Below are 15,081 nucleotides of genomic sequence, written 5' to 3' on the forward strand. Positions count from 1 at the left end.
GCTTCAGTGCATGGCTGCCGGCCGCCATCTTGGCGCTGACAGTTTTTGCATAAGGATATGCTGATTAGCCAATGGGAAGGGTAGCGGTCGTACGCTAATTACCATGTTTCTCTTTTATTAGTGTAGATTATATTGAAGCACGTCTTCCAATAGCAACCAAGGAAAGTATGCAAGAGAAGTAAATAGAAAATGTATTTTGTGAATCCTTCCATGTCTGAAAATGTTTTCATTTCACTCCCATTTTTTATTGATACTTTAACTGGAAATGTAAGTTTACATTGAAAAAACTGCCCTTCAAAATTTTGATGGCAAAAACTAAAAATAAAAATTTATATGACATTGTTCCATGGATTTCTAAACTTTTCTAGCATCTAGTGTTTTTGAGAAGTCCAAAACCCACTTAGGTTTTTAGTTCTTTTGTGTGACTTGTTTTATCTCTTTGATTGGAAGCTTTGAGAATTTATTCTTTACTTACGATGTTCTAATATTTCATATTGAGATATCATGATGTTGATTTCATTCTTTTATTTGGCTTGGCACACACTGAAACATTTTATTCTAGAAACTTTAAAAAAATACATTTCAGAGAGGAAGGGAGAGGGACAGAGATAGGAACATCAATGATGAGAGAGAATCATCATTGCCTCCGGCATGTCCCACACTGGGAATCAAACCTGTAACCCAGGCATGTGTCCTGACTAGAAATCAAACCATGACCTGGCCCACAGATCGATGCTCAAGCACTGAGCCATGCTGGCCAGGCTCTAGAAACTTTAAATAATTGACATTTTCTTGATCATTTATTCCCTATCGTTTTCTCAGTTCTTTATGTTTCAAGCTTTGATTACTTTTTATATCCAGTGCCTGGTACCATGTCTGATACATTTGATGGGCTCATTAAATTTTTATATGATTGAACACTGATAATTCAAATCTTAAATTTTTTATCCTAGCCCTGGAATTTTTTTAGATCTCTCTTTTTATGTTGTACTTTCTGTGGGATTTTATTAAGTTGTAATCCTTGAATTAATTTTTTTAAAAAACATTTTTCTTTGAACATTTCTTTTTCTGACATAATTTTCTTGTAGGATTGTTATTCCCCCTCCCCCCCAGAAGCATTCTTCTTATGAATTAAAATTTTTTCTCTATTGTTTCTCTTTCCTGAGTTAGTTTTTCCTCTTTATTTATTTTAACCTCTCATGTTTAAGATGTTTCTGAAATAGCTAGTGACTCAAGGCTATCTGCATATAAAACATTATGGCATTAAAAAGCTGATTAGAGCTTGTTGGTGTCTAAGGGTGTGTAGATTTATTGGAAGTGACCTGCCTAGAATTGTTTATTGGTTTAGACCACTTATCAGGTCTTTTCTCGTGGGCTGGCTTTCTCCAGAATGAAATCCTCTACTTTCTTTGTGGGAATTACAGTAAAACCTCAATATAACAGACTAATTCAGGAGAGGGCATTTCTGTTAAAGCCAAAAGCCCATTATATAATAAAGTCGGTTTTCTGAATGTGTATGTTAAAAATTCACAAATTAGTTAGTTTACCTGTTTTTACTTATATAGACATGTTTGTATAATTAAAATTAAGTATGCATAAAAAGTTTAATTTCACAGAAAAGTTTTCTATGTGTATTACTGTGATTTTAAATTTATACTGAATAGGTTTAGTAAATGAGTACATTCACCAGTCACAGAATAAACAAACCTACATGGCTGGGGTGTGGCTTAGCACACATTGGAACATCAACCAGCTTGCATTAAAACTGCTACAGATACCCAACAGGTGTGGCTCAATGGATTGAGCATCATTCCATGGACCAAGAGGTCCTGGGTTCGATTCCCGGTCAGGTTCGATGCCCGGGTTTCAGGCTCGATCCCCAGTAGGGGGTGTGCAGGAGGCAGCTAATCAATGTGTCTCTCTCATTGATGTTTCTGTTTCTCCCTCTCACTTCCTCTCTGAAATAAATATATATTTTTTTAAAAACTGCTGCCAAAAATCACACCACATAACAACAGAACCAATTACCAATTACTGCTCACTATACAGTGTGATCTCATGCTAATCATTCGCTGAACATTGTTTAAGAGTGGTGACTCTTGGATGTAAATATGTAGACTATAGTTAAAGACATGTAATATTTATTTATGTTGGCAAAATTGCTATAATTTTTTCCAATATATGGCCTATTCACTAAAATGTGTTAAAAATAACAGTGAACTAATTAAAAATATATAACCTGTTAATTTAATTATAAGAAAATCTTGGTTAAAAGCATTTTAAAATTAACAGGGTGTTAATTTTCACATATGACCTACAGACCAGAAATTTTGTCCATTAAATTCGAAGTCTATTAAATCAAGGTCTGAAAAATTGAGGGTTTACTGTAATAAAATAAACTTGGCCGCCAGATTCTGGGAGTTTACTAGATATCGTAGGCTGGGGAAATCAGTCTGCAGTATGAGGTTGTTTTGAGAATCTGAGGTCTGCCTGTTTTGTTTAGATTTCCAATTACCTTTCCTGCTTGCAGCCCCTCATGCACCCAACTTTTCAAAGGTACTTAATAATTGCAGTTTTTGAAAATATCTGGGATTCTACAATAGGTCCAATCTGCAATGTCGGTGTCAGTTTTTTTAATGGTTGTTACATCATTTATTACTATTCTATCTACTTTCTAACTTCCAAACTCTTCTTACTGCTCCTTCCTCTCCCATTCTCTTTGTCCTAATGGGTTTTCTTCTTTAATTTAATTTCATTACTCTCTCTTAGTGGCATTTCATGAAGGAGTAGTAATAAATGCATGTATTCAATGTGCCATGTTTGAAATGAGTATGTGGTTTTTTCTAGAGGAATTTTTTAGACTTTATTAATAAGGAGTATATATGCTAATCAAGTCAGTCAATAAATATTTATTGATCTTCCAATATGTGCAAGATCCTGTGCTCAACATGGAATACACATTGATGAAGACATTAGACATTTTTCTTGCCTTACAAAACTTAAGACCTATTCAGGGAAACATATTAAAGGAACCTAAAGAAATATGTAATTACATATTTCTGTGAAAATCCTGTTAAGGAAGAGAACAAAGTGATAAGACGGTAATTACAAGGAGGGTATAATTTGGCATTGGGATCAGGGAAGACCTAAGAAAAGTATGACCTTTAAAAGTAGAGATTTGGAAAATGAGCAATAGTAATCAAGGCTAAGAGTGAAAGGAAACACCTTCTAGACATAAGGAACAGTACCTGGAAAGGTCTTAAGAGGGACTAAGAGCTAGGAGTATTCAAAGAACTGCAAAATAAGGCCAGTGTAGATGGAGTTTAGAAACCAAAAGGGAGCACACACTAAGATTTGGTTGAAGTGACAGGCAGGAACCAGATCATTCAGAGCTTTGTAGACCATGTTCAGGAGCTTGGCTTTTATTGTAAAAGCAATATCATGGGAATCCACTGAAGAATTTTAAGCAGAGCAATGGCAGACAATGCCATTGTAGTGATGTGGATTCAAGATTATAAACCTCAAGTGGGAAAACTAGGTAGGAAGGTATTCTAGTAGTCCAAGGGGGAGAGATTTTGTATTAGATAGTAAGGATAGAGGGAAGAGTTTCAAGCTATATTTAGGAGCAAGATTGGACAGTATTTGTGGATTCCTTATATGAGAGGGAGACGAAGACGATGGTACTAGAATGATTTTCCTTTCTTTGGCTTGAGGTTTCCCTCCTGGTCCATAATATGCTCTTCAAAAGACTTCACTTGCAGAATATTCCCATGTTTGTATAGAAATTTGTTCATAATATTATCTCTCAAATACAAAACAGTTATTTTATACTAAATACATTTCATATATTATTCCCAATCCTCACAATGATTGTAAGCATTAGCTACCATTCCTATGTTATAGACAGAGAATTGGGGGCTCAGAAAGATGAACTAATTTGCCCAAGAAAACAATGCTTATAATTTACATAGTTTGAAATTAAGAACTCATATAACTGATTCTTATACTCTGATCTTTCAATAGCAATGTACTACCTTTCATTATATTCTCTTTTCTTCTCTTTGAACCTACAAATACCCTTCCTGTCAGTAGGTCAGCACCATTATAGTGCATGTGTTCTGTCCTTTTCTTCTAAGGTCAGCATCTCAGAATTCCAAGGCAAATAGTATTTTAGTATTTTCATCAAATCCCAAACATATTATCTAGCCCCCAAAGAATTCTTCCTATCTACCACTCATGCTAGATTCATTCAACATTTGACTTTTTTAAAGGTATTCTTCCATCTGAATTGATACCCTCTATTTCTTTATCGCTTGTTAAAGTCACCCTGGGCCTCTAGTTACTGAATCTAGAAAAGTACTGTCAAATAGAACTTTTAGCAATGATGGAAATGTTCTATATTTGTGATTTCCAGCATGGTAGCCACTAGCCACACTTAGCTACTGAACATTGGAAATGTAAATAGTGCCAACTGAATTTGAATATTTTTTTTAATTTTAATTAAGTTTAATTTAAATAGATAATATTAGTGGGTACTGTAATGGACAACACAGATCTAACCAAGGGCTAGCAAACTTTTTCTTAAAGGGTCAGATTGACCAGTAGGTCACAGTTTGATTCCCATTCAGGACGCATACTTGAGTTGTGGGCTCGATTCCCAAGAGGGGGTATGCAGTAGGCAGCCGGCCAATAATTCTCTATCATCATTGATGTTTCTCTCTCTCCCTCTCCCTCTCCATCTCCCTTCCTCTCTCTGAAATCAATAAAACCATATTAAAAAATATAAAGGTTCAGATTGTAAATATTCAGCTTGTATACAATGTGGTCTCTGTTGCAACTACTCACTTCTGCCATTGTAGCTTAAAAGTAGCCATAGACAGTATATAAATAAATAACTGGCTGTGTTCCAATAAAACTTTACTTATAAAAATTGTTGCAGGGCTGCAGTTATAGTTTGCCTACCCTTTATAATTTTTTCTTTGACATGTTAATTTAATCCTGTCAACTCTACTTAAGTATGATCATTTCCCATACTTTACACTTATGCTATGGCATGCTCTTATATGTATATATGTGTATGAGTGTGTTTGTGTGTGTGTGTGTGTGTGAGATTAGAGTCATCTTATAACAAAGGAGATAAGAGTAAGTTATGTGTATATTTAGCAAGCTCCCCTTTGTAATTCCTGTTTATAGCAATGCTTGCAAACCAATGGCCTACTTTCTGCTTTCATCTTACTATGTGATCTCTTCTCACTATTCTTGTCCATTTTTTAAAAATATGGTTTAATTCTTTCATTTTAATTGATTTTTTTTTTCTCCCAAACAAGAAAAATGTGAGTGATTGCTTTTACATTTTCTTTCAGTCCTGGGATCAAGACTTGAAACCAAGAAATTATTTCTGAAGAAGGAAATTAATGAAATAGAGTCATCCCAGTGGGAGATAATGGGAAGACTTACAAGACATGACTTTCAGTGCTCTAGTTTCAGAGATAATTGGGAATGTAATGACCAGTTTGAGAAACAACATGGCTCTCAGGAGGGAAATTTCAGTCAACCAATATACACTCATGAAAGCATGCCCACTTTTAATCAGCATCCATCCTTTACATTACAGCAAATCATTCATAATAAAGAGAAATACTGTGCCACTAAGGAATATAGGAAAACCTTTAGACAAGATTCACAGTTTACTACACATCAGATTATTCATACCATTGAGAAACCCTATGAATGTAAAGAATGTGGAAAGGCCTTTAGACATCCCTCAAGACTCCGCCATCATCAGAAAATTTATACTGGCAAGAAACCCTTTGAATGTCAAGAATGTGGAAAAACCTTTATTTATGGCTCAGACCTTACTCGACATCAGAGAATTCACACTGGTGAGAAGCCCTATGAATGTAAAGAATGTGGGAAGGCCTTTAGTAGTGGCTCAAACTTTACTCAACATCAGAGAATTCACACTGGGGAGAAGCCCTATGAATGTAAGGAATGTGGCAATGCCTTTAGTCAGAGTTCACAACTTATTAAACATCAGAGAATTCATACAGGTGAGAAACCCTATGAATGTAAGGAATGTGAAAAGGCTTTTCGTTCTGGTTCAGACCTTACTCGACACCAGAGAATTCATACTGGTGAGAAACCCTATGAATGTAAAATATGTGGGAAAGCCTATTCTCAGAGTTCACAACTTATTAGTCATCAGAGAATTCATACTGGTGAGAAACCTTATGAATATAGGGAATGTGGAAAGACCTTTAATTATGGCTCACAACTTATTCAACATCAAAATTTGTACTGGTGAAAAACCACAGAATATATGAAATGTGTGAAGGCTTTTAATTATAGCTCAAAACTATTCAACATCCGAGAATTATCTTGATAATAATCCTTCTAAATAGGGTAATGTATAAACATGTTATTTGTTGACTACAGCTTATTTATCCTAAGAAAAATGTAGGAAAAACACTCCTGAGTATATTTTGGAAGATCTTTAATAAAATTTGTATTTCTCTTGATATCAGATAATTCAACCTAGCATGTTTTGAAAATGACAGATCTTTTGACACCTTTATAACCTTAAACATCAGAGATTCATGCTGAAATGTAATCCTGTGATTTTCATATTCCTCCCTAATTTGTCTATAGTTGTTATATTCTTGATCTTAATTCATCTTAAATTTATATGACTGTAAAGTCTGTCTGTTTACATCATGGTTTGTAAAATACCTTTATTTTTAAAATACCTTTAATAACAGAGAAGTGGCCTCTTTATTTTTGAAGATGACTTATTTTGCTTTTTACAAAATTTAGACTTTCTTATTGTAAAAACATCCACGAACAATTTTGCATTCAGTAAGTAGAGATCCTTTAATGGCTTCATGGTGTTTCCTTGTGTTGCTCTAATACCATTTTATTAAGCCCCTATTGATAGACATTATCATTTCTTCCAGAGTTTTTGCCATCATACACAGCGCCCTGATGGACATTATCCCTTGGTATATCTTTTTATCATATCTTTTATTTAATTGCAGAAATAATGCGTGAATATATTTTCCTTATAAAGATTTAGCCCTAGCTCATTTGGCCCAGTAGATAGAGCATTGGCCTGTGGACTGAAGAGGCCCAGGTTCAATTCTGGTCAAGGGCACATGCCCAAGTTTTGGGCTCAATCCTTAGTTAGGGGCGTGCAGGAGGCAGCCGATCAATGATTCCTTCTCATCATTGATGTTTCTATCTCTCCCTCTCCCTCTCCCTTTCTGAAATCAATAAAAATATATTTTTAAAAAGATTTAAACATTACAAATAAGACCCTTCACCACTATCCTTATACCCATTGTCCTTCCCAAAGGATAGTTGTTATCTGTTTAGTATTTATCCTTCCTGAGAATTTTTCTGTTTTTATACATGTATGTCTCCGCAGAAATTATAAAATGGGGATAATTGTAATACCTATCTCATAATTTTGTGAAAGGGTCAAATAAGAGAAAGTGTTTGAAATCATGCATGTCATAAATAGATACTGAATTTTAGTCATTGTTTTATATTCATTGTTGTCATTAGTATTATTTTTTGAAAGACAACTATTTCTGAAGACCTTACTCAACATCAGGCAAGATATGTAATTGAAGTTGAGAGTAATGAATTAAGAAAATTTCTATCATTTATTTCTTAGGGAACATGAAATAATCTTGGGATTTGGTGGGGAAAGTAGTGTGTGTAAGGTGTAGGAAGGACCTTATTCAGACTGGCATCCTTTTAACTACTTATAATATCTAATATTAAAAAAGAATATTTACAAAACACTTCTGAAGAAAAAGTATGAAAAGACAAACAGCATTAGGTTTGAAAAAAATGGATAACTACATATGCATATAGATAGAGACACCTTAGAGTTACTGATTTAAAATGCTGTACTGAATACTATGCTTCTTTCTAATACATTTGAAAACCTAAACAAAATTATTTTGTAGGAAGATAAAAATTACCAGTATTGACTCAGAAAATCAGAACTCTTGGAAGACTCTCTTACAAACACAGGAAAATTGAAAGTTTACGTAAATACTGTAGCTATTAATTGCCAAAGCACCAAACCCAATTTTTTTTTTCAGGCAAAACGTTACCAAGTGGTCAAGGAGTTTTTATATAGAAGTAGACATGTTGTAACAAATGTTAACAATCTTGATGTTAGAAGTGCATTAGAAGGATACAAAAAAGGAAGCCATTTTTTAGTATCACCCATGAAGTTGTTGCATGCAAACTAAAGAAATTAGCAAACTGTGTGTATCAAAAGAATAACAAATAAACCTGATTGGGACAGTAGTTAAGAAGGATGCCCAGTGGCCAGTTCCAGCTAATAAATACTGTGAGGAAAATCAGGCCCCGTTTGCCAGCTCTTCTGACTTCAAGAGCACCCAGAAATCTACATATTTTTAAGTGTGTGATGGCTCTTGATTTTTAAATAGCAGCTCAGATTTAAAATAAAATAAATCATGGGGACCAACAAAGATATAGAAACTCTGCAAGTGGCCCATGGGTTACTTTCCTGGGCACTAGAGCAGTGTGCTAAAGGCTTGCAAGAGGAGTTTGTAAATGCCTTGCCACCAAGGAAATTTAAGGAGAAAGTACAACATAAGATAATTTACCTGGAATTTCTTAGATGTGAACAGTGGTTAAAAATACACAGATAAAGTAGCTAACCTCTAAGTGTAAATTCTTTTTAAAAAAACAGACTTAATTCAGCCTCAATATTTTCCGCATTTTAAAAATTTATTCTAAGCATTATGTCAGTTACATAGAATATATATTCATGTGCCACTTAACTGACAGGGATGTGTTCTTAGAAATGAATCATTAGACAATTTTATTGTTATGCAAATATTAGTTCTACTTACACAAACCTGAATGGTATTGCATATCACACATCTGGCTACATGGCATACCACTGTTGTATATGCAGTTAGTTTTGACTGAAACATTATTATTTTATGTTTTATATACCTTTTCTAAGTTATATATGTATACACACACAACTGAAAAAAATAGATAAACTCTCAAGAGAAAAAATAGCCAGACCATCACAATTTTGCACTAGCAACAAATGTGTCACTGGAATTATGTATTGTGTTCTAGACCAAGGGTCAGCAAACTTTCCATAAAGGGCCAGATAGTATACATTTTAGCTGTTGTGGGCCATAATTTTGAAATTAAAAATAAATGTTCCATAGGTTAGCTTTGTTTAGATTTAACATAGTGTTTTGAGATGGACCTTTCTTTCCTGTGCCTCAACTTTCATGCTCATCAAGCAGCTTCCTACATTGTATGGATATCATTCTGTGAAAGGAAAATCACATATTCAAAGTATAGGTCTGCCTTTCACTCCCTGCTACCTCTTCTTAGATACCATGTTAAAGGGTTTTGTTTGTTTTAATATTGAGTTACTTTATTTGCAGACATATTTTATCAATTTGAGAAAAGTAGAGGAAATATCTGCAAATGGGAGAATTATTAGACACTACTTCATCCTAAAGTTTTACATTACTACCAAAATGAGAATTTCTAAATGAAATTTCATATTCTTTGTTGGTATATTTTAAGTCATTTATTTAGTTCCTCATTTAAAATTACAGAGGTAATGAATGCATTTGTACCCAAACCAATGAAGTAATGACAATAAAAATTTTTTTAAATATATTTTATTGATTTTTTACAGAAAGGAGAGGAGAGGGAGAGAGAGTTAGAAACATCAATGAGAGAGAAACATGGGTCAGCTGCCTCCTGCACAACCCCCACTGGGGATGTGCCTGCAACCAAGGCACATGCCCCTGATGGGAATCAAACCTGGGACCTTTTAGTCCGCAGGCCGATGCTCTATCCACTGAGCCAAACTGGTTAGGGCTGACAATAAAATTTTTAAAATAAATATCTCCATCCCCTCCATTCTTCACTCTTCCCCTCTGTGCATTTCCTTTGAGTAATGTTTAAACCTTGTGTATATCCCCCATATATCTCTTTGTACTTAAACATTAACAAGCAAATTACTTTAGTATATTTTTGCAAAAAAAAATGATATGGTATACATTTATCTATAATTTACTTTTTTAACATTCTCCTGTACATTTTGGATTTTCCTTCAAGGCAATCCATGATTTAATGATTACAGTATGTTTCACAGAATGCTTGTACCAATACCTAGTCTATTCTCCAATTGTGATATTTCAGTTTGCTTCCTCTTTGTAATTTAAAAGTAGTGCTGCAATAAACATTCTTATAATTTTGTCTATTTTATTTTTATAAAATAGGTTTCCCAAAGCATTTGCAGGGTTTTCTGTTTCTTAGGAAGGCCTTGCTTATAGAAAATTTTAGAGGGCAAGTGGATAAAGGAAAAGTGTGTAGTTTTTCATGTGTGCTTATGTGGGTGTGTATACACACATATAGATTTAACATTTTAATCCATCTGGAATTAATTATTGTATATGGTCTGACACAGGATGTCAGCTTTATATTCATAAATAAAGCCAATTACTTCAGAACCAATTATTAAACTATTCATCTTTCTCCTACTGAATTAAAATATTATTTATCATATAGTAAATGCTCATCTTCAGATTTATTTCTGTGCTCTATTTTCCAGCAATCTTTGAATTACAATTTTCAGTAACTTATTACTTGGAAATAAAGAGCTATATTATTAATATGCAGTTTTGATTTGTAAATAAAAAGCAAATGTTTCTTCATTAGAATTTTAAAATTATTTTACCCACTTTCAATAAAAGACTCATTGGTATTATATTTGGACTATTATTCATTTTAAATACAGAGTATCTTAAAATGGACTCACAGTTGACATTGAGTAGATATTCATTAAAACATGTGTGTTCTGAAATTTCTTGAACAACTCTCCATTCTCCTTACTTTCTAATCCTATATAATAAAAGTCCAGCGACTGAAACAGCAGAATGACCAGAGACCAGAACCACCAGGCCCCTCAACTGGGCTGGCCCCACCCCCCAGCAAGCTGTTAGAGGCGATCAGGCAGGCAAGTGAGTGCTTAGGGGCCATCAGGAAGGCAGAGCCCTGAGATCAATCGCCTCAAAGAGGGAGACACAGGCTCCTGCCACAGTCTGCTGGAGGGATGCTCGGAGGCTGCGATGGGAGGCGCTGGCGGTGGTGGACGCTGCAGGGAGGGGCTAGCGCCAGGCAGCTCCTGAGCAGCTCGGCACCTGCAGCCTAGCCCAGGCCTGGGGTCGCCGACTCTGCCCTTGGCTTCTGCAAGTCTGGACTGCCACTCCTCCTGCTATGATGCCTGGGCAGATCCCGGACCCTTCCATGACTGCGGGCTCTCTGCTAGGGCTCGGCCCCCTGACCGGACTCCCCAGCTTGGCCCTGACTACAGAGGAGCTGAAATTCGCTGACATCCACAACATTGGGGCCATGATCGCCCCTTTGCACTTCCTGGAGGTGAAACTGGGCAAGAGGCCTCAACCTCTGAAAAGTGAGCTAGACTAGGAAGAGGAGCAGAGGAAAAGGCGCCAGGAATAGAACAAAGTGACGGCAGCCTGATGCTGGAACAAGAAGGAGTGGAGGGAGTTTCTGCAGCGGGAATGTGAGTGGCTGGAACTCATGAGCGCAGAGCTGAAAACCCAGATGGAGGAGCTGAAGCAGGAGCGGCAGCAGTTCATCCTGATGCTCAACCGACATCGCTCCACCTGCATCGTCAGGACCGACAGCATTAAGACCCCAGACTCAGAAGGCAATCCACTGCTGGAGCAGCTGGAGAAGAAGTGACCATGGGCTGGGAGGAGGAAGAGGAGGAGAAGGACATGAGGAGAGGGAGGAGGAGGAGGAGGGTCCCAGAGGGCTCTTCCTTGCTGCATGAAAAACTCTTCAATGAGGCTCAGCACAGCCAGCATTGGCGGGGCTTTTTTGTGAAACTCAGATCAGCTACACCAGGGGAAGAAACCCAGGCTGATGAAACCCAGGACCAAGCGCTGAGACCAAAGTAGTCCTGTGGGGGGCCTGTTCTGCCTGGGGCCAGGCTTTCAGGAGGCAGGACAGAAGCTCTGCTGGAGAGAGATGCCCAACCAGGCAGCTGTGTGCACTTCTCCGGCCTCTCCGCTAGGGCATCACCCAAAGGACCTCTGAGCAGCCAGGAAAAGCCATGAGTTGCAACCAAAATTAGGCTGAGTATGGAACTTAGAGTGAAACTGCAATCTGCCTCCCCCCAGCCCTGACCCTGACTGTGACCCTGACCCTGACCCTGATCCTGATGCAAGGCGGGAGAAAGGCACAGTGCCAAGCCCTGCTGTACCCACTCACCGTGGTCCAGCTTAGTCCTGCCCAGAGTGGCAGCCTGGGCACAGCCTTGCTGGCCCTGCTGGAGTTGCTGTGGGCACGAGGCACGGGCATCCTTTCAAAGCACATACTCACTGAATGTTTACAGATTGGCTGTCCTGGCAGGGCTTTCAACTGCACATGTTTTATATACATTTTTTAAAAAAAATATTTTTTACAAAAAAAAAAGATTTTGTACAAGCAATATATAAATGGATTTCTATAATCACTAGATGTGATACAGTATAAATATGCTATGGTTTGTTTGTTATGAACAGATATTCAGCAGTTAAGGCCATTGGGTGTAACTTCTAAGTATTGTAGTCTCTGGGTGTTGCGGGTGGCAGGGGCGGGGGTGTGATGCATTTCCATCCTAGTAAACCCTTCATAGTACTCAGTTCTGTATCACTCAGTAAACATTACTCTTACTTAAAAAAATAAAATAAATAAAGAGGGAGGCCCAGGCCAGCCAAGCCATCTCACCCCACACTGCCGCCTGCAAAAGGAGGCAACCGGTGGCAGAGGAGGGGGGGCAGCGCTGAACAGATGGCAAGCAGTGGCAGTGGCAGGAGCGGGGCCAGCTGCCTACAGCTGGATGTTAGGTCTGGCCAGTGATCACCCCGCAGAGGGAGGCCTAGGCCAGCCAAGCGATCACACCCCACACCTATCACCTGCAGAGGGAGGCTAACAGTGGCAGGGAAGGGGGGGGGGGCAGCACTGCACAGATGGCAAGCAGTGGCAGTGGCAGGGGTGGGGCCAGAAGCCTGGGAAGGAAAGCCCTGATAGGCCCTGATCTCAGGCCAGGCCTAGGGACCCTACCTGAGGGGTCCAGGATTGTGAGAGAGTGCAGGCTGGGCTGAGGGACACCCTGAGTGCACGGATTTTTATGCACCGGGCCTCTAGTCTATATATAAAAGCCTAAGCAACCAATAGACCATTCAACCATTTGACTGTTCGACCATGAATTTTTGTGCACTGGGCCTCTAGTATCTTTATAATGTAATGCTTTATAATACTTAAAATATGCTACCCTGGCCAGTTTGGCTCAGTGGTTGGAGTGTCAACCCACGCACAAAAGGGTCATGGGTTCAATTCCCAGTCAAGTGCACATACCTCAGTTATGGGTTTGCTCCCTGCCCCCAGTTGGGGCACATGTGGGAGGCAACCAATCGATGTGTCTCTCTCTCCTTCCCCTCCTCTTTCCTTCCCTCCCACTTTCTCTGAAAAGCAATGGAAAAAATATCCTTGGGTGAGGATTAATAACAAAAAATGTTAGTAAATTCTGAGAATTTAATATCTCTTATTAGAGTATGTAGATATATAAAAGCCTAATATGAAAGTGTTCCCTTGTGAGTTTGACCAACTGGGAGTTCAATCGCTCCCTATGACATGCGCTGACCACCAGGGGACAGTGCAGAATGAAGGAAGGCCCCAGCTGGCAGCTGGCAGCTGCTAGGGACCCTACCCATGCACGAATTTTGTACACTGGGCCTCTAGTTGATTATAAAGTGATAGATTCCTTTGATATTTTGTAATCTGAAGATTTAATCATATATTCATGTCACAGTATTTAAACCTATTTAACTTTCTTGCCTTCATGTTGTAGACCTGATGACAGTTGTTATTGGGCAGGACTATTTTTTACCATTTCCCCCCATTTTTACAGACTGAAGGGTTGGTTTTTGAGGTTAATTTTTATCCCTTCTCTTGTTTATATATCATAAGAGAAACCTTGGTGAAATGTGTTAAAACACACAAATTACTGCCCCCCTTTTATTTGGCCCTGAATTTTTTGTCTTCTCTGGGGCAGTCAGGCCATGATTATTTATGCCTAGTCTGCAGGCCCATTCTACAGGCACAGTCCTCTGACTGTATGTATTTCAATATCTAGAGTTTAAATGAAGTATTAAGATGTGCATTTTAACTACAGATGCAGGCTGCCTCTTTCCATAAAGCATTACCAACAAAAATGCTCTATTTCTTCATTTGTGCAGAAATCAAGAGGAGAGAATTATGATTAATTATCACCTACAGAAAATTCTACTATAGCCACCTTTTGTACTTTTAATTTTAATGGACACACATATTGGTTATAGTGGATTGGTCTACTTTTGTTTATTTGAGTAGATAAGGGAATTCACTTATAGAATACTGAGTTGCTCAAACAAAATCTTAGAGTTCTAAGGAATAAAGATATAGAATCAGGAATAATACTTTAAGTGATGGCAAAGAACTTGTGTGGTGAAGTCACCACTGCAGCTGCTGATGACAGAATCCGCAGCTTATACTACTGACATCATAGGTGTTGGACTCTGAATGTTCCTGCTACTGCTACCCAGGGTTACACAGATTCTGACACCCGTGTGGAATCCCCACAGTCTTTGTTATTTTGTATCATCACCTTGTGGTTCTGAGATGGGTGTGTTTGAGTGCCAAAGCCTAGTTTCCATCCTTATGCATTAACTTCTGGGAAGAGTGGGATGCATTTTTAATCTAGTAAGAATCAACCTCTGCTTCTTAAAGATGGGTGTTTCTAGCGTTTTGGTGATAATTTCCATAGTTGTGGTAAAAATTTATAATCTTACTATCACTATTCCACCTTGGCTTCAAACTATCTGAGAATATTAAGGGAGACAAATTAACATTAAAAGTCAAATCATGGACCATTTTTACAAACTTCTTAACTTTTTTAAAAAAAGATATTTTATTGATTTTTTACAGAGAGGAAGGGAGAGGGATAGAGAGATA

The 15,081-nt window shown here is 37.7% G+C and overlaps 1 protein-coding gene and 1 pseudogene across 2 annotated transcripts in view; both read left to right on the top strand.

Moving 5' to 3' along the window:
- ZNF566 (zinc finger protein 566) overlaps positions 1-6,651 on the top strand; it is a 76,138-nt gene extending 69,487 nt beyond the window's left edge. For both annotated transcript variants that reach the window (XM_014540329.1, XM_005866975.2), the window contains one exon: positions 5,364-6,651. In XM_014540329.1, coding sequence (XP_014395815.1) covers positions 5,364-6,304 — 941 coding nt within the window. In that variant the 3' untranslated portion in view covers positions 6,305-6,651. The remainder of the gene's footprint in view (positions 1-5,363) is intronic.
- A 4,380-nt stretch (positions 6,652-11,031) lies between these two features.
- Positions 11,032-12,673, top strand: LOC106726232 (annotated as a pseudogene).
- Positions 12,674-15,081: the final 2,408 nt, after the last annotated feature.

The sequence above is a fragment of the Myotis brandtii genome, unplaced genomic scaffold (genome assembly GCF_000412655.1).
Source record: "Myotis brandtii unplaced genomic scaffold, ASM41265v1 scaffold241, whole genome shotgun sequence".
In the NCBI taxonomy this organism is placed as follows: Eukaryota; Metazoa; Chordata; class Mammalia; order Chiroptera; family Vespertilionidae; genus Myotis; species Myotis brandtii.